The 20,786-nt window shown below is 56.9% G+C and overlaps 2 protein-coding genes across 2 annotated transcripts in view; both read left to right on the top strand.

Annotated features, from left to right (window-relative positions):
* The window catches only part of SNRPG (small nuclear ribonucleoprotein polypeptide G), a 322,953-nt gene that overhangs the window by 137,505 nt on the left and 164,662 nt on the right, over window positions 1–20,786 (top strand). The window lies entirely within an intron of this gene.
* ADAM28 (ADAM metallopeptidase domain 28) overlaps window positions 1–20,786 on the top strand; it is a 33,554-nt gene that overhangs the window by 8,905 nt on the left and 3,863 nt on the right. Inside the window, exons 7-19 of the mRNA XM_064175511.1 lie at window positions 368–430; window positions 1,509–1,580; window positions 2,835–3,004; window positions 4,789–4,873; window positions 6,326–6,456; window positions 7,865–8,042; window positions 9,369–9,458; window positions 11,353–11,548; window positions 14,063–14,165; window positions 15,495–15,651; window positions 16,935–17,015; window positions 18,358–18,436; window positions 20,129–20,219. Of these exons, the coding sequence (XP_064031581.1) occupies window positions 368–430; window positions 1,509–1,580; window positions 2,835–3,004; window positions 4,789–4,873; window positions 6,326–6,456; window positions 7,865–8,042; window positions 9,369–9,458; window positions 11,353–11,548; window positions 14,063–14,165; window positions 15,495–15,651; window positions 16,935–17,015; window positions 18,358–18,436; window positions 20,129–20,219 (1,496 nt within the window). The remainder of the gene's footprint in view (window positions 1–367; window positions 431–1,508; window positions 1,581–2,834; window positions 3,005–4,788; window positions 4,874–6,325; window positions 6,457–7,864; window positions 8,043–9,368; window positions 9,459–11,352; window positions 11,549–14,062; window positions 14,166–15,494; window positions 15,652–16,934; window positions 17,016–18,357; window positions 18,437–20,128; window positions 20,220–20,786) is intronic.

The following is a 20,786-nucleotide window of genomic DNA, read 5'->3' as shown; positions in this document are numbered from 1 at the left end:
TATTATCACTAAACGATAGTTAATAAGAATAATAAATCCAAGAAATAATAATTTCCTTCTTTACTACTCCTAATAATAATAATTTATAACAATAAGATTTCATTGTTTAATAACAGTTAAATGTTTATTGTGAATTAATGTCTTTTGTATGGCTTAATATTAATATTTGTTGTTGTCAAACACTGATGCTAATTGTGCTAATTGTTGCTGCTGATGTTATTATTATCATTATTATTGTTATCATTATCATTATTATTATTATTGTTATTGTTATTATTATTGTGATGATGATGATGATAATGACGATGGTGATGGTGATGATGATGATGATGATGATGATGATGATGATGATGATGGTGACTTTCAGATCAAAGCATACCTGAAGTCCAAGAAGTACCTGGAGGTGTACGTGGTGGCAGACAACACTTTGGTGAGCAGTGCAGTGCTTCGCTTCTCCCCTGCCCTGCCCCGCGGCAGTTCCCAGCGCAGCTCCCGCTCCTCTCCCTGGGCTCCCGCTCCTATCCCTGGGCTCCTGCTCCTCTCCCTGGGCTCCTGCTCCTCTCCCTGGGCTTCCACTCCTCTCCCTGGGCTTCCACTCCTATCGCTGGGCTCCTGCTCCTATCGCTGGGCTCCTGATCCTATCCCTGGGCTCCCACTCCTATCCCTGGGCTTCCACTCCTCTCCCTGGGCTTCCACTCCTATCCCTGGGCTCCTGATCCCATCCCTGGGCTCCTGCTCCTATCCCTGGGCTCCTGCTCCTCTCCCTGGGCTCCTGCTCCTATCCCTGGGCTCCTGATCCTCTCCCTGGGCTCCTGCTCCTCTCCCTGGGCTCCTGCTCCTCTCCCTGGGCTCCTGCTCCTATCCCTGGGCTCCTGCTCCCATCCCTGGGCTCCTGCTCCTATCCTTGGGCTCCCGATCCTATCCCTGGGCTCCTGCTCCTATCCCTGGGCTCCCGATCCTATCCCTGGGCTCCTGCTCCCATCCCTGGGCTCCTGCTCCTCTCCCTGGGCTCCTGCTCCTATCCCTGGGCTCCCGATCCTCTCCCTGGGCTCCTGCTCCTATCCCTGGGCTCCCGATCCTATCCCTGGGCTCCTGCTCCTATCCCTGGGCTCCCGCTCCTCTCCCTGGGCTCCTGATCCTATCCCTGGGCTCCTGCTCCTATCCCTGGGCTCCTGCTCCAGCCACAGCGCCAGCCCATGCTGCCCCTGGGCTCCCCTCCAGGCTGCTCACCCCCAGCTCCCTCAGCCTGTGCTCACAGCAGAGCTGTCCCAGTCCTTGGAGCATCTTTGTGGCTGCACTCCAGCAGCTCTGTGCCCTCCTTTTGCTGGGCACAGCAGAGCTGGAGGCAGGGTTGGAGGTGAGGTCTGAGCAGGGACAGCACTGAGCCTGCAGAGCAAAGGCAGAGGCAGAGCCATCCAAAAGCATTCTGTGATTCACAGCCTGCTGCTTCTCTGCTAAATCCCTTTTCTCCCTCCCTTCATCCTAACACTCTGCACTCTCTTTTCAAGTACAAGAAGTATGATGAAGATGTCAAGACTGTGAGAGAAAGGATCTTTGGGATAGTCAACTACATCAACACGGTGAGAGCTGGGGGCAGAGAGGATTTCTGATTGTTATCCTTTGGCAAGCACTACAAATGTTCATTCTGATAGCCCAGAGCAGGGCAGCAAGGCTGGGGAGGGGCCTGGAGCAGAGCCCTGTGAGGAGAGGCTGAGGGAGCTGGGGGGGTGCAGCCTGCAGCAGAGGAGGCTCAGGGCAGAGCTCATTGCTGCCTGCAGCTGCCTGCAGGGAGGCTGGAGCCAGGTGGGGTTGGGCTCTGCTGCCAGGCAGGCAGCAACAGCAGAAGGGGCCAGAGGCTGAAGCTGTGTCAGGGCAGGTTGAGGCTGGAGGTGAGGAGGAAGTTGTTGTCAGAGAGAGTGATTGGCACTGGAATGGGCTGCCCAGGGAGGTGGTGCAGTGCCCATGGCTGGAGGTGTTGCAGCCAAGCCTGGCTGGGGCACTGAGTGCCATGGTCTGGTTGGTTGGGCAGGGCTGGGGGCTGGGATGGGCTGGGTGAGCTTGGAGCTCTCTGCCAACCTGCCTGGTTCTATGATTCTGTGGCTCTGTGATTCTGAGACTCTGAGATGTTGATGCTCTGTCACTCTGTGATTCTTTGGCTCTGTGATTCTGAGGCTCTGTCACTCCATGACTCTCTGGCTCTATGATTCTGTGGCTCTGAGATGCTGATGCTCTGTCACTCTGTGATTCTTTGGCTCTGTGATTCTGAGGCTCTGTCACTCCATGACTCTCTGGCTCTATGATTCTGTGGCTCTGAGATGTTGATGCTCTGTCACTCTGTGATTCTTTGGCTCTGTGATTCTGAGGCTCTGTCACTCCATGACTCTCAGGCTCTATGATTCTTTGGCTCTGTGATTCTGTGGCTCTGTCACTCCATGACTCTCTGGCTCTATGATTCTGTGGCTCTGTGATTCTGAGGCTCTGTCACTCCATGACTCTCAGGCTCTATGATTCTGTGGCTCTGAGATGCTGATGCTCTGTCACTCCATGATTCTTTGGCTCTGTGATTCTTTGGCTCTGTGGTTCTGAGGCTCTGTCACTCCATGACTCTCAGGCTCTGTGATTCTTTGGCTCTGTGGTTCTGAGGCTCTGTCACTCCATGACTCTCAGGCTCTATGATTCTGTGGCTCTGTGGTTCTGAGGCTCTGTCACTCCATGACTCTCAGGCTCTATGATTCTCTGGCTCTGTGACCCCATGACAAGTGCTTGCTCCCAAAGCCTTCACCAGGTCCCTCCTGGCCACAGGCATGAGCCCTGTGTCTCTGTGTCTCCTGCAGGTGTACAAAGCCATCAACATCCACGTGGCTTTGGTTGGCCTGGAGGTGTGGACAGACAGGGACAAGTGCCTGCTGAGCCACACTGCAGGCTTCACCCTGGACAGCTTCTCCAAGTGGCGCCTCTCAGACCTACTGAAGAGGAAGAGGAATGACAATGCCCAGCTCATCACGTGGGTACCCTTCTGCTCCCTCTTGGCACTCTGTAGTTTGGGGGTTTACCACCACTACCCCCTCCCCACCCCCCCAAAATTCACCAGGCAGCTGGCAGTGAAGGGATGAAGCTGTACTTACAGCCTGGCTCCAGCACACAAACAGATCTGCACAGCACAGAATGGGTTAGGTTGGAAGGGAGCTCAAAGCTCAGCCAGTGCCAACCTTCCCTGTGCCATAGGCAGGGACACCTCCTGCTAGAACAGGTTGCTCAGGGTCTCATCCAACCTGGTGCTGAACACCTCCAGGGAGGTTGTGGAGCACAGAAGCACCCAATGTGATCAAAGATCACATTGGGTGCTTCTGTGCTCCACAACCTCCCTGGGAAACCTGTGCCAGGGTCTCACTACCCTCAACCCGTGCCAGTCTCTCACTACCCTCAACCTGTGCCAGGGTCTCACCACCCTCAACCTGTGCTCAGGGCACACAGAACACATCCAGACAGGCCTAGGAAGGCTCCACACAAGGAGACTCCACAACCTCTCTGGGCAGCCTGTGCCAGGCTCTGGGACCATTCCAGCCAAGAAGTTGCCCTTGTGCTGAGCTGCAACCTCCTGTGCTGCAGCTTCCATCCACTGCTGCTGCTCCTGTCCCAGGCAGCAGTGAGCAGAGCCTGTCCCCCCCTCCTCACCCCCAGCCCTCAGAGGGTTCCAGACATTGATTCAATCCCCTCTCAGTCTTCTCTTCTGCAGACTAAGCAGCCCCAGGGCCCTCAGCCTCTCCTCTCCAGGCACTGCTCCACTCCCCTCCTCATCCTCACAGCCCTCCCTTGGACTCTCTCCATCAGATCCCTGCCCTTCTTCACCTGGGGAGCCCCAAACTGAAGGCAACACAGGAGTTAGAAGCAGAATGATTAGTTTGAGTTATACAGCTCCAGACAGAGGAATTAGTGACTCAAACAGCAGCCAGGCAGAGACTGAACTACTTTGTGTGTGTTTCTTGCTTGTGTATCTCTCAGCAGAGCCAGAGAGTGCTGCAGACACCACTGGGGTTTTCTTTTTCACAGCCAACAACCTTACTTCCCCCATTAAAATATTCCAGTTAGCCTCAAACCAGCTCCACATTCCCTTAACTCCTCCCCAGGGCTTCAGAATCACTCCCCAGGTAGCTCTATGACAAGGGTTGAAAGCCTTCAGCCTGCTTGAGGCCAGGAGAGGAGAAGGCTAAGAGGAGATCTGCTGGATGTGCCCCAGGTTGTTCAAGACAAGAGTGGATGAGGCACTCAGTGCCATGCTCTGGTTGAGTGGCCAGGGCTGGGGGATAGGTTGGGCTGGGTGAGCTTGGAGCTCTCTGCCAACCTGCTTCATTCTATGGTTCTATGAATCACAGAAGGGACCTCCAAAGGTCACCTAGCCCAAACCAGCCTGCAGTCAGCAGGAACAGCCTCACTTAGAGCAGGAGGTGCCTGAGGGGTGGGTGTCAAGTGGAAGGAGGCCAAGCTCTTCCCAGTGGTGCACAGCAAGAAGCTAAGGAGCAATGGATGCAAACTGGAACAGAGAAGCTTTCAGCTCCACATGAGGAGAGACTTCTTTGAGAGTGAGGTTGACAGAGCCCTGGATCAGGCTGCCCAGAGAAGCAAGGACCTTCCAGACCCACCTGGATGCATTCCTGAGTGGACTAACCATGAGGCTCCTGCTTTGGCATGGGGGGTATGGAGGGAGGGGGTTGGAGTCAATGATCTCTTGGGAGCCTTCTCTTCTCCAGGCTGAAGAGCCCTCAGCAGTGCATCTCACTTTGCTTACAGAGGCTATGACTTCGAGGGGACCACAATTGGCTTGGCCTTCATGAAGTCCATCTGCAGTGAGATTTATTCTGCAGGTATTATTCAGGTCTGCTGGAGTTTTACTTCGTTTCTCAAGGCTTTGTTCTGCTTTTGGTTTGGGTCTTTGAGGGTGGTTGGGGTTTGGAGTTCTCTTTTTCACCCAAAGAGGAGAGGATCTCCATGCAAATCCTTAGCTGTGGGCCACAGTTTCAGTTCTCTGCCTGCATCAGGAGGCTGCAGACATTCACAGCCAGAGATTTGGTGTGAAATGACAGGCAGAAGGTGAAGGAGCCACACACAAAGGGTGGGGGTTGGGTTAGCTACCTGCCAGCAGCCAAGCCAGGTGAATCCATTGGGAATCCCAAGGGGAAAGAGAGAGAAATAAATGATCCTGTGCAGAGCTCAGTTTAGAACTGAAAATTGGCTTTGGCTTCCATCAGACACATCCCCACCTTGGCCATTTAGCTGCAGCTCCTCAGCTACTGCACTTAAACTCCAACCTAAACTGGAAACAGCCCCAAAATGTCACCATCAGGAGGTCTGTAGATGACTCCAAGCTGGGAGCATGTGTTGGAGGACAGGAGGGCTCTGCAGAGGGACCTGGGCAGGCTGCATGGGTTGGCACAGTCCAGTGCCAGGAGTTTGAACAAGGCCAAGGGCAGGTTCTGCACTTTGGCCACAGCAACCCCAAGCAGTGCTACAGGCTGGGGCCAGAGTGGCTGAGAGCAGCCAGGCAGAGAGGGCCCTGGGGGTGCTGGCAGAGAGGAGCTGCAGAGGAGGCAGCAGTGCCCAGGTGGGCAGCAGAGCCAATGGCATCCTGGGCTGGCTGAGGAGCAGTGTGGGCAGCAGGACAAGGGAGGTTCTTGTGCCCCTGTGCTCAGCACTGCTCAGGCCACCCCTGCAGTGCTGTGTCCAGGTCTGGGCTCCTCCATTGCAGAGAGATGCTGAGGTGCTGGAAGGTGCCCAGAGCAGGGCAGCAAGGCTGGGGAGGGGCCTGGAGCACAGCCCTGTGAGGAGAGGCTGAGGGAGCTGGGGGGGTGCAGCCTACAGCAGAGGAGGCTCAGGGCAGAGCTGATTGCTGCCTGCAGCTGCCTGCAGGGAGGCTGTAGCCAGGTGGGGTTGGGCTCTGTTGCCAGGCTGTGGCAGGGCAGGTTGAGGCTGGAGGTGAGGAGGAAGCTGTTGGCTTCTCTGCACCCACTCCAGCACCTCAATGTCCTTCCTGTGGTGACCAAAGCTGGACACTTGAGCTGTGGTCTCAGGAGTGCTGAGCACTGGGGCAAGATCACCTCCCTACTCCTGGTCACACCATTTCTGCTCCAGGCCAGGATGCTCTTTGCCTTCTTGGCCACCTGGGCACCAATTTCCTCCTGCTCACCTCCCCCCAGCATCCTCTGTAGCCTCGGTGAGTGGACTGAAAACCATCCCCACCCTCACCTAAGAGTCAGGGGAGTGTCACTGGAGGAAAACCTGTCCTCTGATGGCCCTACCTGTGCTAAAGTGCCTGTCCCTCCCTCTGCAGGACCACAGCAGGAATGAGATTGCAGTTGCAGCTACCATGGCACACGAGATGGGACACAACCTGGGCATGAGCCACGACACTGAAGCCTGCAGCTGCAGCGCTGCTGTTTGCATCATGACAGACACAGTCGGGTAGGAGCTTGGCTCTAGAACCAGGCTGATACTGCACAGGGAGGGCTCAAGGTGGGCTTTGGATGAGCTGCCAGCCCCCCAAAAGTGGGGACAGGCTTTGGAGGGTTTGAGCTGGAGAAGAGAAGGTTCCAGAGAGACCTTAAAGCAGCCTTTCAGTGCCTGAAGGAGAGTTGAGGGCTTTTGACAAGGGCTGGGAGTGACAGGAAGAGGAGCAATGGTTTTGAGCTGGGAGAGGGGAGTGAAACTGGAGATGTGGAAGAGTTCCTAGAGGGCAGGGATCCATCCAGAGGCAGCTGGGCAGGCTGCAGAGCTGTGCCCAGGCCAACCTCAGGGCATTCAGCAAGGCCAAGTGTCAGGTCCTGCACCTGGGTGGGTGCAAGCCCAAGCACAGCTCTAGGCTGGGTGGGGAATGGCTGAGAGCAGCCCTGAGGAGCAGGACTCTGGAATGGGTTGCTCAGGGAGGTGGTTGAGGCCCCATGGCTGGAGGTGGTTGAGGCCAGGCTGGCTGAGGCTGTGTGCAGCCTGCTCTAGGGTAGGGTGTCCCTGGCATGGCAGAGGATTGGAACTGGCAATCCCTGTGGTCCCTTCCAACCCTGCCTGCTTCTGTGATTCTGTGACCTGAGGGGCTGGGCTGGGGAAAAGCTCCATAGGAGCCTGCAGGGTGAGTGCAGCCCAGACACAGCCCTGTGCTGGGTGCAGCCAGAGCAGAGTGGGCACAGGGCAAGGGAGGGGATTCTGCCCCTTGACTCTGCTCTCCTCAGACCACACCTGCAGTCCTGGGGGCAGCTCTGCAGCCCCCAGCACAAGCAGCACATGGAAGTGTTGGAGCCAGCCCAGAGGAGATGCTGAGAGGGCTGCAGCAGCTCTGCTCTGAGCACAGGCTGAGAGAGTTGGGGCTGTGCAGCCTGCAGAGGAGAAGGCTTCCAGGAGAGCTTGGAGTGGCCTGGCAGGGTCTGAAGGGGGCTGCAGGAGGGCTGGGGAGGGACTGTTGAGGAGGTGTGGGAATGGCAGGAGGAGGAGGAATGGGTTTGGAGTGGCAGAGGGGAGATTGGAAGTGGATGTGAGGAAGAAGTTGTTTGCAGTGAGGGTGGTGAGAGACTGGCACAGGTAGCCCAGGGAGGTTGTGGATGCCAGGATGAGGGAAAATGGCTTTGAGCTGGGAGAGGGGAGATGAGGAAGGGAATTCTTGAGAGTGAGGGTGGGGAGACCCTGGCACAGGTTGCCCAGGGAAGTTGTGGAGTACAGAATGTGCTCAAAGATCATTCTCTGATTCTATGGAATCCTTGCCAGTGAGGGCTGGGGAGAAGCTAGAAGAGGTCACCCAGGGAGGTATTGGATGTCCCTTTCCCTGAAGGGGTTAAAAGCTTCCACCTGCTAATGTACAAATCCTCCTCCTTCCTCAATCCAGTTCTGTCGTCCCCAAGAGGTTCAGCTCTTGCAGCCTCCAGAGCTTTGAGACCTTCATGATGAGTAAGATGCCCAAATGCTTAACCAACATCCCCGACGTCAGCAGCATCGTAGCTCCTGCCACCTGCGGCAACAGCTTCGTGGAGAAGGGAGAGGAATGTGACTGTGGCACTCCTGAGGTACCTGGGGTGGGGGAAAGGAACACCTGGGAGAGACAAAGAAACCTTCAGGCTGGTTTCTGCTGCTTTTGGAGGGTGGCCAGTGCAGAGCTAGCTGAAATAGTTAGAGAGTCACAGAATGGGTTAGGTTGGAAGGGAGCTCAAAGCTCAGCCAGTGCCAACTCCCCTGCCCTTGGCAGGGACAGCTCCTGCTGGAACAGGTTGCTCAAGGTCTCATCCAGCCTGGTGCTGAACACCCTCCAGGGAGGTTGTGGAGCACAGAAGCACCCAATGTGATCTTTGATCACATTGGGTGCTTCTGTGCTCCACAACCTCCCTGGGAAACCTGTGCCAGGGTCTCACTACCCTCAACCTGTGCCAGGGTCTCACCACCCTCAACCTGTGCCAGTCTCTCACCACCCTCACTTCTTCCTCACAGCCACTTCCAATCTCCCCTCTGCCACTCCAAACCCATTCCTCCTCCTCCTGCCCATCCCAAGCCCTTCTCAACAGTCCCTCCCCAGCCCTCCTGCAGCCCCTTTCAGACCCTGCCAGGCCACTCCAAGCTCCCATGGAAGCCTTCTCCTCTGCAGGCTGCACAGCCCCAGCTCTCATAGCCTAAGCAGGGACAGCCCCACCTAGATCAGGTTGCAGCAGCTCTGCTCTGAGAACAGGCTGAGGAAATGGGTCCTGGATTAGCCAACGCTGAGGCAAGATGATTTGGTCTCACTCAGCATCCTCTTGCTGGTAAGAGAAACAAGCTGAGAACAGCCACAGCATGGAACTGAGCCAAGCAGAGCTAAAGGAGAGGTCACAGGCTCAGAGGATGTCAGGGGTTGGAAGGGACCCAAAGAGCTCATCCAGTCCAAGCCCCCTGCCACAGCAGGGCCACACAATGCAGCTCAGGGCACACAGAACACATCCAGACAGGCCTGGGAAGGCTCCACACAAGGAGACTCCACAACCTCTCTGGGCAGCCTGTGCCAGGGCTCTGGGACCCTTCCAGCCAAGAAAGGCTCCCAGGATGTTAGGGGTCAGAAGGGACCCAAAGAGATCATCAAGTCCAACCCCCCCCCTGCCAGAGCAGGACTACACAATCCAGCTCCAGTTCTTTCCCTGCTCACTCCCAACAGCTGGGCTGGCTTCTGGGGGTCTTTCCCTGCTCACTCCCAACAGTTGGGCTGGCTTCTGGGGGAAATGGCTTTCAGAGAAGCCAAAAGCAGGACCAAGATTCCTCCCCTCCCTCAATAACAGGGTGGGGGTTGGTGGGGAAGGCAGAGCAGAGGGGATGAAAGCCCTGGGGGGGGAGAGTAGGTAGCAGAGCTCTGACTGCTGCTTCTGTCCCAGGAGTGCACCAACGACTGCTGTGACCCTGAGACCTGCAAACTGACAGCAGGCTCCAGGTGTGCCCAAGGAGAGTGCTGTGAGAACTGCCAGGTAAGGCTCCTCTTGCTCTCTGCTTTGCTCTTGCCCAGCAATGCACCTTCCAAAAGAGCCACTTCCATGTGCTTGTGACCCCTGCCAGAGCACTGCACTCACAAGTGGGCTTTGGCCACCCCAAACCACACCACAGCTCCCAGCTCACTCAGTCTTTGGATTCAACCATGGAGTTGAGGGATCATTTTGGTTGGAAAAGCTCTTTGAGCTCCTAGAGCCCAATCAGGTTTTAACTCCACCAAGGCTGGGGCTAAACCCTGCTCCTCAGCACCACATCTCTGTGGCTTTAAACCCTTCCAGGGGTGAGGATTCCACCACCTAAACTCTGCTCCTCAGCACCACATCTCTGTGGCTTTAAACCCTTCCAGGGGTGAGGATTCCACCACCTAAACCCTGCTCCTCAGCACCACATCTCTGTGGCTTTAAACCCTTCCAGGGGTGAGGATTCCACCACCTAAACCCTGCTCCTCAGCACCACATCTCTGTGGCTCTGAAACCCTCTAGGAGTGAGGATTCCACCACCTAAATCCTGCTCCTCAGCACCACATCTCTGTGGCTTTAAACCCTTCCAGGGGTGAGGATTCCACCACCTAAACCCTGCTGCTCAGCACCACATCTCTGTGGCTCTGAAACCCTTCCAGGGGTGAGGATTCCACCACCTAAACCCTGCTCCTCAGCACCACATCTCTGTGGCTTTAAACCCTTCCAGGGGTGAGGATTCCACCACCTAAACCCTGCTCCTCAGCACCACATCTCTGTGGCTTTAAACCCTTCCAGGGGTGAGGATTCCACCACCTAAACCCTGCTCCTCAGCACCACATCTCTGTGGCTCTGAAACCCTTCTAGGAGTGAGGATTCCACCACCTAAACCCTGCTCCTCAGCACCACATCTCTGTGGCTTTAAACCCTTCCAGGCATGGGGATTCCACCACCTAAACCCTGCTCCTCAGCCCCATATCTCTGTGGCTTTAAACCCTTCCAGGCATGGGGATTCCACCACCTCTCTGGGGAGACTCTTCCAGTGTTTAAGAACCCTTTCAGCAAAGAAATTTCTCCTAACCTCCAACCTAAACCTCCCTCTGGGCAACTTGAGGCCATTTCCTCTCCTCCCATCCCTTATTCCTTGGGAGAAAAGCCCACCTGGCTCCAACCTCATTTCAGGGGGTCTCAGAGAGGCAGACTTCTCAAGTGAACATTGCAACTGTCCATTTTCTCCTGGAAAGAGAAGTCTGAGGGCACAACCAGGCAAAACCAAACGTTGTCAACTGCCACAAGCAGCCTGAAATCAAGGCACAGGTCTGGCTCCTCACAGCAAGGATGGGGCTGGGTTGCTCTCCCTCAGCTCAGGGCTCCTGTTCCATCAGCACAGAAAATCAGAGAATCACAGAGCCAAGCAGGTTGGCAGAGAGCTCCAAGCTCACCCAGCCCAACCTAGCCCCCAGCCCTGCCCAACCAACCAGACCATGGCACTCAGTGCCCCAGCCAGCCTTGGCTGCAACACCTCCAGCCATGGGCACTGCACCACCTCCCTGGGCAGCCCATTCCAATGCCAATCACTCTCTCTGACAACAACTTCCTCCTCACCTCCAGCCTCAACCTGCCCTGACACAGCTTCAGCCTCTGGCCCCTTCTGCTGGCCCTGCCTGCCTGGCAGCAGAGCCCAACCCTACCTGGCTACAGCCTCCTGCAGGCAGCTGCAGGCAGCAATCAGCTCTGCCCTGAGCCTCCTCTGCTGCAGGCTGCACCCCCCCAGCTCCCTCAGCCTCTCCTCACAGGGCTCTGCTCCAGGCCCCTCCCCAGCCTTGCTGCCCTGCTCTGGGCACCTTCCAGCACCTCAACAGCATCTCTCTTGAAGGAGGGGTTGATGTCACCAACTGCTTGTCCCCACCTGCAGTTCAGGCAGTCGGGAGTGGTCTGCAGAGCCGTGCAGCACGACTGTGACCTGGCTGAGATGTGCACAGGCTTCTCTGCCACCTGCCCTGCCGACCGCTTCCGCGTCAACGGCCACCCCTGCGGCTACGGGCAGGGCTACTGCTACATGGGCAAGTGTCCCACCAGAGAGAGCCAGTGCAAGGATGCCTTTGGGCCAGGTGAGTGCAAGGCAGCCCTGGTGAGATAAGGCTGCCCTGGTGAAAGGTGAGAGAGAGACATGGGCAGGGTCTGACTGCTGCCAAAGCGTCGCTGAGCTTCCGACAGCAAATGGCTCAGTGAGGGAATTGTTGTGGTTGGGAAAGGGTTTCAGGGACACAGCACCACAGAGTGCCAGGGGCTGCAAGGGACCTCCAAAGCTCAGCCAGGTCCAACCACCCCCTGCCAGAGCAGGAGCACCCAGAGCAGAGCACACAGCAGCACAGCCAGGCAGGGGGGGAAGGTCTCCAGAGGGGGAGGCTCCACAGCCCCCCTGGGCAGCCTGTGCCAGGCTTCTGGAACCCTCACAGGGAATAAATTCCTCCTCGTGGTTAAATGAAGCTTCCTCTGCCTCAGCTCCCACCCTTGCCCCTTGGCCTGGCACTGGCATCCCCCAGCAGAGCCTGGCTGCAGCCTCCTGCCACTCACCTGCACACACTGAGAACCATTGCTGAGGTCACCTCTCAGCTCCTCTGCTCCCAGCTCCCAGCCCCAGCTCCCTCAGGCTCTGCTCCTCACAGAGCTCTTCCATTCCCTGCAGCATCTCTGGGGCTCTGTGCTGGGCTCTCTCCAGCACTTCTGTGTCCCTCTTCAGCTGGGGGGTCCAGAACTGGACACAGCACTGCAGATGTGGCCTCAGCAGGGCAGAGCAGAGGGGCAGGAGAACCTCTCCTGACCTACTCCCCACAGCCCTTCTGACTCACCCCAGGCTGGCATTGCCCCTCCTGGGCACCAGAGTACACTGCTGGTTCCTGCTCACCCTCCCACCCACCAGGACCCCCAAATCCTTCTCCCCTTTGCTGCCTTCCAGCAGCTCAGTCCCCAGCCCATCCTGCTCCCTGGGGCTGTTCTTTCCCAGCTGCCAGCCTCTCCCCTTGGCCTTGTGGAGTTTCATTCCATTTCTCCCTGCCCACCCCTGCAGCCTGTCCCAGCCTATCTGAATGCCAGCACAGCCTCCTGCTGTGGCAGCCACTGCACCCAGCTTGGTGCCATCAGCAAACCTGCTGGCAGTGCCCTCTGTGCCCTCCTCCAGGTCATGGATGGATGTATTAAGCAGAGCTGCTGATGGAGTCCAGCCATAACCCAGCTCCCACCACCACTGAACTCTATCCTGAAGCCTCTGTTTGAACATCTCCAGGGGTGGGCACTCCACCACCTCCCTGGGCAGCCCCTTCCAATCCCTGACCACTCTTGCAGCAAAGCCATTTTTCCTCATCTCCAACCTAAACCTGCCCTGGCACAACTCAAACCCATTCCCTCTCATCCTACTGCCTGGGAGAGGAGTCCAACCCCAGCCTCACTCCAACCTCCTTTCAGGGAGCTGTAGAGAGCAATGAAGTCTCTCTTCAGCCTTCCCTTCTCCACACTAACCAACCTCAGCTGCTCCTCAGGTGATGCCCTCCCAACCCCTCACCCAGCCCTCAGTGCCCTTCTTTGGGCCTGCTCCAGGTGCTCAATGTCTTTCTCATACTGTGGTGCCCAGAACTGAACACAGCCCTGAAGCTGTGGGCTCAGCAGGGCCCTACCCCTGCTGGCCACACTGCTGTTGAGCCAGACCAGGATGCCACTGAGCTCTGCTCTTCAGCACAGCCTCAGGTCTCCCTTGGCTCTTTAACCACACCAGACAACGCAGCTCTCCCTTCCAGAGAAGTGGGAAGTTGGGAAGCCTGCTCCTCTTCTGCAGAGTGCCTCTGAGCTACCCCTGGGCTGCAGCTGGCTGAGTGCTCTTTGGTTGCTGGGGAGAGAAAATGTCTCTGCTTCAAATGGAGGACCAAATTTAGCATCCCCTCCTCTGTCTGCAGGACCACAGTGGCTTAACCTCTTCTACCCAGCCCCAAACCATCTCCACTCCTGACTCTGTTGCCTCTCTTAGGCAGGGTCAAGTGGTTTGGAGAGAAGGGGAGGGGAGGGGAGGGGAGGGGAGGGGAGGGGAGGGGAGGGGAGGGGAGGGGAGGGGAGGGGAGGGGAGGGGAGGGGAGGGGAGGGGAAGAGAAGGGGAAGGGAGGGGAAGGGAGGAGAGGAGAGGAGAGGAGAGCAGAGGAGAGGAGAGGAGAGGAGAGGAGAGGAGAGGAGAGGAGAGGAGAGGAGAGGAGAGGAGAGGAGAGGAGAGGAGAGGAGAGGAGAGGAGAGGAGAGGAGAGGAGAGGAGAGGAGAGGAGAGGAGAGGAGAGGAGAGGAGAGGAGAGGAGAGGAGAGGAGAGGAGAGGAGAGGGAGAGGAAAAGAAGAGAGGAGAGTAGTGGAGGGGAGGAGTGGGGAGGGGAAGAGGGAAGGGGAAGGGAGAGGAGAGGTGAGGAGAGGAGGGGAGGGGATCACATTCTGTGCTTCTGTGCTCCACAGCCTCCCTGGGCAAACCTGTGCCAGGGTCTCACCACCATCAACCTGTGCCAGAGTCTCCCCCACCCTCACTCTCAAGAATTCCTCCCTCAGTTCTCAGTCCTGACCTAAACCAACTCCTTTTGCATCTCCCTCCTGCACAGAGGCCACTGAGGGGGCAGCTTCCTGCTACCAGCTGAACGAGAGGGGAGTCTACTACGGATACTGCCGCAAGGAGAAGGGCAGCCACATCCCCTGCCACAAAAAGTAAGCCCCTGCCACACACCCTGCTGGGCTCTGGGGAGGGCAGAGACCATTCCTACCCCAGGCAAGAGGCAGGAGCCAGCTCTCTTCAGGTCTTTTCCCTTGCTCACTTGGAATATTGTGGCAAAGCTCAGCCAGGACATGTGTAGGGTCCAGCCTCGAGGGAGCAACAGCTCCCTGCAGCAGTACAGGTGAGGAAGTGCCAGAGCATGGCACTCAGTGCCCAGCCAGCCTTGGCTGCAACACCTCCAGCCATGGGCACTGCACCACCTCCCTGGGCAGCCCATTCCAGTGCCAATCACTCTCTCTGCCAGGAGCTTCCTCCTCACAGACAGCCTCAACCTGCCCTGACACAGCTTCAGCCTCTGGCCCCTTCTGCTGGCCCTGCCTGCCTGGCAGCAGAGCCCAACCCCACCTGGCTACAGCCTCCCTGCAGGCAGCTGCAGGCAGCAATCAGCTCTGCCCTGAGCCTCCTCTGCTGCAGGCTGCACCCCCCCAGCTCCCTCAGCCTCTCCTCACAGGGCTGTGCTCCAGGCCCCTCCCCAGCCTTGCTGCCCTGCTCTGGGCACCTTCCAGCACCTCAGCATCTCTCTGCAGTGGAGGAGCCCAGAACTGGACACAGCACTGCAGGGGTGGCCTGAGCAGTGCTGAGCACAGGGGCAGAAGCAGCTCCCTTGTCCTGCTGCCCACACTGCTCCTCAGCCAGCCCAGGATGCCATTGGCTCTGCTGCCCACCTGGGCACTGCTGCCTCCTCTGCAGCTCCTCTCTGCCAGCCCCCCCCAGGGCCCTCTCTGCCTGCCTGCTCTCAGCCACTCTGGCCCCAGCCTGGAGCTGCTCGGGGTTGCTGTGACCAAAGTGCAGAACCTGCCCTTGGCCTTGTTCAGTCTCATCCCCTTGGCCTCTGCCCACCCATGCAGCCTGCCCAGGTCCCTCTGCAGGGCTCTGCTCCCCTCCAGCAGCTCCACAGCTGCTCCTAGCTTGGTGCCAGCTGCAAACTGCCTGCTGCTGGACTTAATCCTCTGCTCCAGCTCACCAATGAAGAGATTGAACAGGACTGTGCCCAGCACTGATCCCTGGGGCACAGCAGTGGTGCCAGCTGGGTGTGGCACCATTCCCCACCACTCTCTGGGCCCTGCCCTTCAGCCACTTCCTGACCCATACCAGAGTGAATCTGTCCATGCCAGGAGCTGCCAGCTGTGCCAGGAGCTTGTTCTGGCAGACAGTGCCAAAGGCTTTGCTGCAGCCCAGGCAGACTCCATCCACAGCCTGCCCCACGTTCACTTTGCTGTGCCATGTCCTTGTTCCAGCAGCTCTTCTTCTCCTCCTTCCAGGGATATCATGTGTGGGAAGCTGTTCTGCACTGGGGGGCAGGAGATGCCCAATGATGGCAACTTGGTGACTTTTCAGTCCTGCAAAGCAAGTATTCCTAGGAGTGGAGTAGATGACCCAGGGATGATCCTGGATGGAACCAAGTGTGGCAATGGGATGGTCAGTAGAGGAGAGCTCCTCCTCTTCCTCTCCCCCTTTTCAGCCTTGCTTCTCTTGTTAGCTCCTTGAACCAGGCAGGAAAGATTCCAAGCTGAAGTGGAGCACAAACTGATGTCACCTTCCATCTATCAACAAAGCAGGAGCAAGCTGGGACTGCTCTGATCCCAGCTGCCTTAACTCTCCTCTGCTGCCTTCCTGGCAGGAATATGTGTGACAACAGAAACCCCTTTCTGCATGGGGTGGGGGGGTAGAAGACCACACATCTGTTGCTGGGGTTAACTCTTCCCTTCGTGGATGTGCTGGGCACCACTGAGTGCTGTTCCCACTTGAGGGGGTAGAAGAAGGGAAGGAGGATGGGAGTGGGAGGAAGGATGGAAGAGGAGTTGGAGGAAGGATGGAAGGGGAGTGGGAGGAAGGATGGAAGGGGAGTGAGAGGAAGGATGGAAGGGGAGTGGGAGGAAGGATGGAAGGGGAGTGAGAGGAAGGATGGAAGGGGAGTGGGAGGAAGGATGGAAGGGGAGTGAGAGGAAGGATGGAAGGGGAGTGGGAGGAAGGATGGAAGGGGAGTGGGAGGAAGGATGGAAGGGGAGTGGGAGGAAGGATGGAAGAGGAGTGAGAGGAAGGATGGAAGGGGAGTGAGAGGAAGGATGGAAGGGGAGTGAGAGGAAGGATGGAAGGGGAGTGGGAGGAAGGATGGAAGGGGAGTGAGAGGAAGGATGGAAGAGGAGTGAGAGGAAGGATGGAAGGGGAGTGGGAGGAAGGATGGAAGGGGAGTGAGAGGAAGGATGGAAGGGGAGTGGGAGGAAGGATGGAAGAGGAGTGAGAGGAAGGATGGAAGGGGAGTGAGAGGAAGGATGGAAGGGGAGTGGGAAGCAGTTGTGTCCACACATCTCTCTCGCTCCCTTTTGCTGCAAAATACCCAGAGGTCAGATGCAAAGTGATGGCCACACAAGCCCCTCTCTGTGGGCCTCATATCAAACCCCTCTCTGTGGGTCTAAGCTCCAACCCCCTCTGTGTGGGTCTAAGCTCCAACTCCCTCTGTGTGGGTCTCAGATTCAAGCCCCTCTGTGTGACTCTCAGTTCCAACTCCTCTGTGTGACTCTCAGTTCCAACCCCCTCTGTGTGGCTCTCAGTCCCAAGCCCAAGTGATCTGCAGAGCCATTTCTCCACCTCCTTTTCCTCTCCACCCCCCCACCCCCCGCCCCCAACCCCAGTCCCCATCAGGCTCTGCTTGCTCTGGAGGTGCCCAACCCCTTGGCTAACCTCTGCCCTCTACATTCCAGGTCTGCAGCCATGGAGAATGTGTCTATGCTGAAGACATCTTTAGGTCAACCAACTGCTCTGCCAAGTGTCCTGGGCATGCTGTAAGGCTCCAGAAGTTGATGCTAGTATCTCTTTGAGAGAGTGATAGCAGCTACAGAGCTTACTGATGGCAGAGGTTCAGGCCAGTAGTGATGGCAGCAGCCACTGGGGTAGGAAGTTGCACAGCTGCTGGCATCAGAAGCTTTGCTTTCTGTCAGAGCAGATCTGAGTTGATGCAGCAGCAATGAAGAGATGGACACAGACTCTCTGCCTGCCTCTGAGCCACAGACTCACAGCAGTTCTCTCCCAGGCCATTTTCTCTCTGGGGGAGATCATTGTCTTCCCCTTCTTTGAACTCTGAGAGATCTACAGATGCAAAGGGTGACTTTGTGCTGTGTCCTGGAGCTTTCAGAGGCAAGAGAGGTGATTGTGCCACTCTGCTCTGCTCACCCTGGAGTGTTGTGTCCACCTCTGGAGCCTTGAAACGTGGACCTGATGTAGAGGGTGAGAAGAGGCTACAAAGATGATCAGAGGGCTGGAGGACCTCCCAGGCTGGGAGAGTTGGGAGTGTGCAGCCTGAAGAAGAGAAGGCTCCAGGGAGACCTTAGAGCAGCCTTCCAGTACCTGAAGGAGACCTGCAGGAAGGCAGGGGAAGGACTTTCTACAAGGGCTTGCAGTGACAGGATGAGAGGCAGTGGTTTGAAACTGGAGCAGGGGAGATTCTGCCCCATCTGAGACCCCACCTGGAGCACTCTGTGCAGCTCTGGAGCCCCCAGCACAAGCAGGACATGGAAGTGTTGGAGCCAGCCCAGAGGAGGCCACCAAGGTGCTGAGAGGGCTGCAGCAGCTCTGCTCTGAGCACAGGCTGAGAGAGTTGGGGCTGTGCAGCCTGCAGAGGAGAAGGCTTCCAGGAGAGCTTGGAGTGGCCTGGCAGGGTCTGAAGGGGGCTGCAGGAGGGCTGGGGAGGGACTGTTGAGAAGGTGTGGGAATGGCAGGAGGAGGAGGAATGAGTTTGGAGTGGCAGAGGGGAGATTGGAAGTGGATGTGAGGAAGAAGTTGTTTGCAGTGAGGGTGGTGAGAGACTGGCACAGGTTGAGGGTGGTGAGACCCTGGCACAGGTTGAGGATGCTGAGACCCTGGCACAGGTTTGCCCAGGGAGGTTGTGGAGCACAGAAGCACCCAATGTGATCAAAGATCCCATTCTGTGCTTCTGTGCTCCACAACCTCCCTGGAGGTGTTCAGCCCCAGGCTGGATGAGATCTTGAGCAACCTGTTCTAGCAGGAGCTGTCCCTGCCTATGGCAGGAGGCTTGGAACTGGCTGAGCTTTGAGCTCCCTTCCAACCTGAACCATTCCATGCTTCTATCTCCAACCTGAGCATGCTTCCCTCTCTGTGCTCCCCTAGGTGTGTGACCATGAGCTGCAGTGCCAGTGTGAAGAGGGATGGGCACCACCAACCTGTGACAGCTCCTCCACAGTGATCAGTAAGTGCTGCGTGGCCACAGGCTGGGTCCTATCCTCTACCCTAACCCCAGGCAGGCAGCTTAAACCTTCCCTGGCTGCCAGACTGCCTTTGCAAACATCCAAGGCTCTGTTTTCTCTGCACCTTTGAGCTGCTGCAGCTTGAGGGATGCCTGGAGTGAGGCTTTTTTGTCTTTCTACACCCAGGAGGCTGCTCAGAGCAGCAGGTTCTGCTGTTCCCCACCCCGAGGCAACAAACACACAGCATTAGCTCACTGCCAGGTTTGAGAGAGGGCAAATCCCCAGAGGTTTTGCTGTCCTGGAGGCAAGCAAGTTCAGCTCTTTAGCATCTGCATGGAGCTGGGCTTCAGCTGATCCACCTCTGAAGGGCAATAGTTTGTGCACCCCACCTGGAGCAATGTGTGCAGGTCTGGAGCCCCCAACATAAGCAGGGCATGGAAGAGTTGTAGTCAGTCCAGTTGAGGCCACCAAGATGCTGAGAGGGCTGCAGCAGCTCTGCTCTGAGCACAGGCTGAGAGAGTTGGGGCTCTGCAGGCTGGAGAGGAGAAGGCTTTGGGGGACCTTAGAGCTGCCTTTCAGTACCTGAAGGAGGCTCCAGGAGGGCTGGGGAGGGACTATTGACAGGGTCTTGCAGTGCCAGGAGGAGGAGGAATGAGTTTAAGCTGGCAGAGGTGGCTGCAGCACCTCTGCTGCAAGGACAGGCTGGGAGAGTTGGGGCTGTTCAGCCTGGGGAGAAGAAGGCTCCAGGGAGAACCTCAGAGCTGCATTTCAACGTCTGAAGGGGACCTCCAGGCAGGCTGGGGAGAGACTGCTCAGCTCAGAAGGGGCTGTGGGGACAGGACCAGGGCAATGGTTTGGAAGTAGAGCAGGGCAGAGCCAGGTTGGACATCAAGAGGGAGTTCTGCAGCATGAGTGTGGTGAGAGACTGGAGGAGGCTGCCCAGGGATCTGATGGAGGCCACATCCCTGGAGCCATCCAAGATCAAGACTGGGTCAGAGGATGTTAGGGGTTGGAAAGGACCCAAAGAGCTCATCCAGTCCAAGCCCCCTGCCACAGCAGGACCACACAATCCAGCTCAGGGCACACAGAACACATCCAGACAGGCCTGGGAAGGCTCCACACAAGGAGACTCCACAACCTCTCTGGGCAGCCTGTGCCAGGCTCTGGGACCCTTCCAGCCAAGAAGTTGCCCTTGTGCTGAGCTGCAACCTCCTGTGCTGCAGCTTCCATCCACTGCTGCTGCTCCTGTCCCAGGCAGCAGTGAGCAGACCTGAAAAGGCTCCAGAGAAGGAGACCTTGGGGCAGCCTGATCTAGTTGGGGATTCTATGATGCTATGAAGGTCACCCAACCCAACCCTGATTGCAGGGAGGGATTTGGACTGGATGACCTTCATAGCATCATAGAATCACCCAGGTTGGAAGAGACCTTCAAGATGATCTAACCCAACCTAAGAGGACCTTCAGAGGTCCCTTCCAGCCCAAACCATTCTCTGATTCCATGATCTTAGAGTTCTCCTCCAGCCTTGGTGATTCTGTGGTTCCCACCACCAGCTGTGGCAGGAGAAGCACTGAGGACAGAGAAGGTCTACACCTTGAAGGGGGAGGGGGGAGGAAAAACTGATTGTAATGGGAAACTGCTCAGTTAAGAGTGGAACTGCCAAGAGCCTGCAGCTTGTGTCCTCTCCTCCTGGCAGGCTTTGCTGTTGCTGTCGGGGTGCTGGTGGTGCTGGCAGCCACAGCAACCACAGCAGTGCTGCTGATCCGCTGCAGAGGCTTCCAGAAGAGGTAAAATTCTACCCCCCAGAGGACCAAAACTCCCCAGAGCCAAGCAGCTCCCGCAGAGGTTTTACCCCTGGGGAGGTTGGGAGGGAGTCAGGCACTGGGGAAGCTAAGGGAGTTGGGCTGTGGTCTTTGGGAAGGTGTTTCAGGAAGCTCAGAGCTGGCAGAGGACTGAAGTTCTGCGACTGGGAGAGAGAGGTGTGGGGTAAGGGAGGGAGGGAGGGAGAGAGGGAGGGAGAGAGGGAGGAAGAGAAGGAGAAAGAATAAGAGGGAGAAAGAAAGTGAGGGAAGGAGGGAGGAAGAAAGAAAGGGAAGGAAGGAAGGAAGGAAGGAAGGAAGGAAGGAAGGAAGGAAGGAAGGAAGGAAGGAAGGAAGGAAGGAAGGAAGGAAGGAAGGAAGGAGGGAAGGAGGGAAGGAAGGAAGGAAGGAAGGAAGGAAGGAAGGAAGGAAGGAAGGAAGGAAGGAAGGAAGGAAGGAAGGAAGGAAGGAAGGAAGGAAGGAAGGAAGGAAGGAAGGAAGGAAGGAAGGAAGGAAGGGGAGGAAAGGACAGAGAAACAAAGGGAAGGGAAAATG

The sequence above is a fragment of the Pogoniulus pusillus genome, chromosome 42 (assembly GCF_015220805.1).
Source record: "Pogoniulus pusillus isolate bPogPus1 chromosome 42, bPogPus1.pri, whole genome shotgun sequence".
Lineage (NCBI taxonomy): Eukaryota > Metazoa > Chordata > Aves > Piciformes > Lybiidae > Pogoniulus > Pogoniulus pusillus.
Note: the sequence above shows the minus strand (reverse complement) of the source record. Positions and strands in the feature narration are given on the sequence as shown.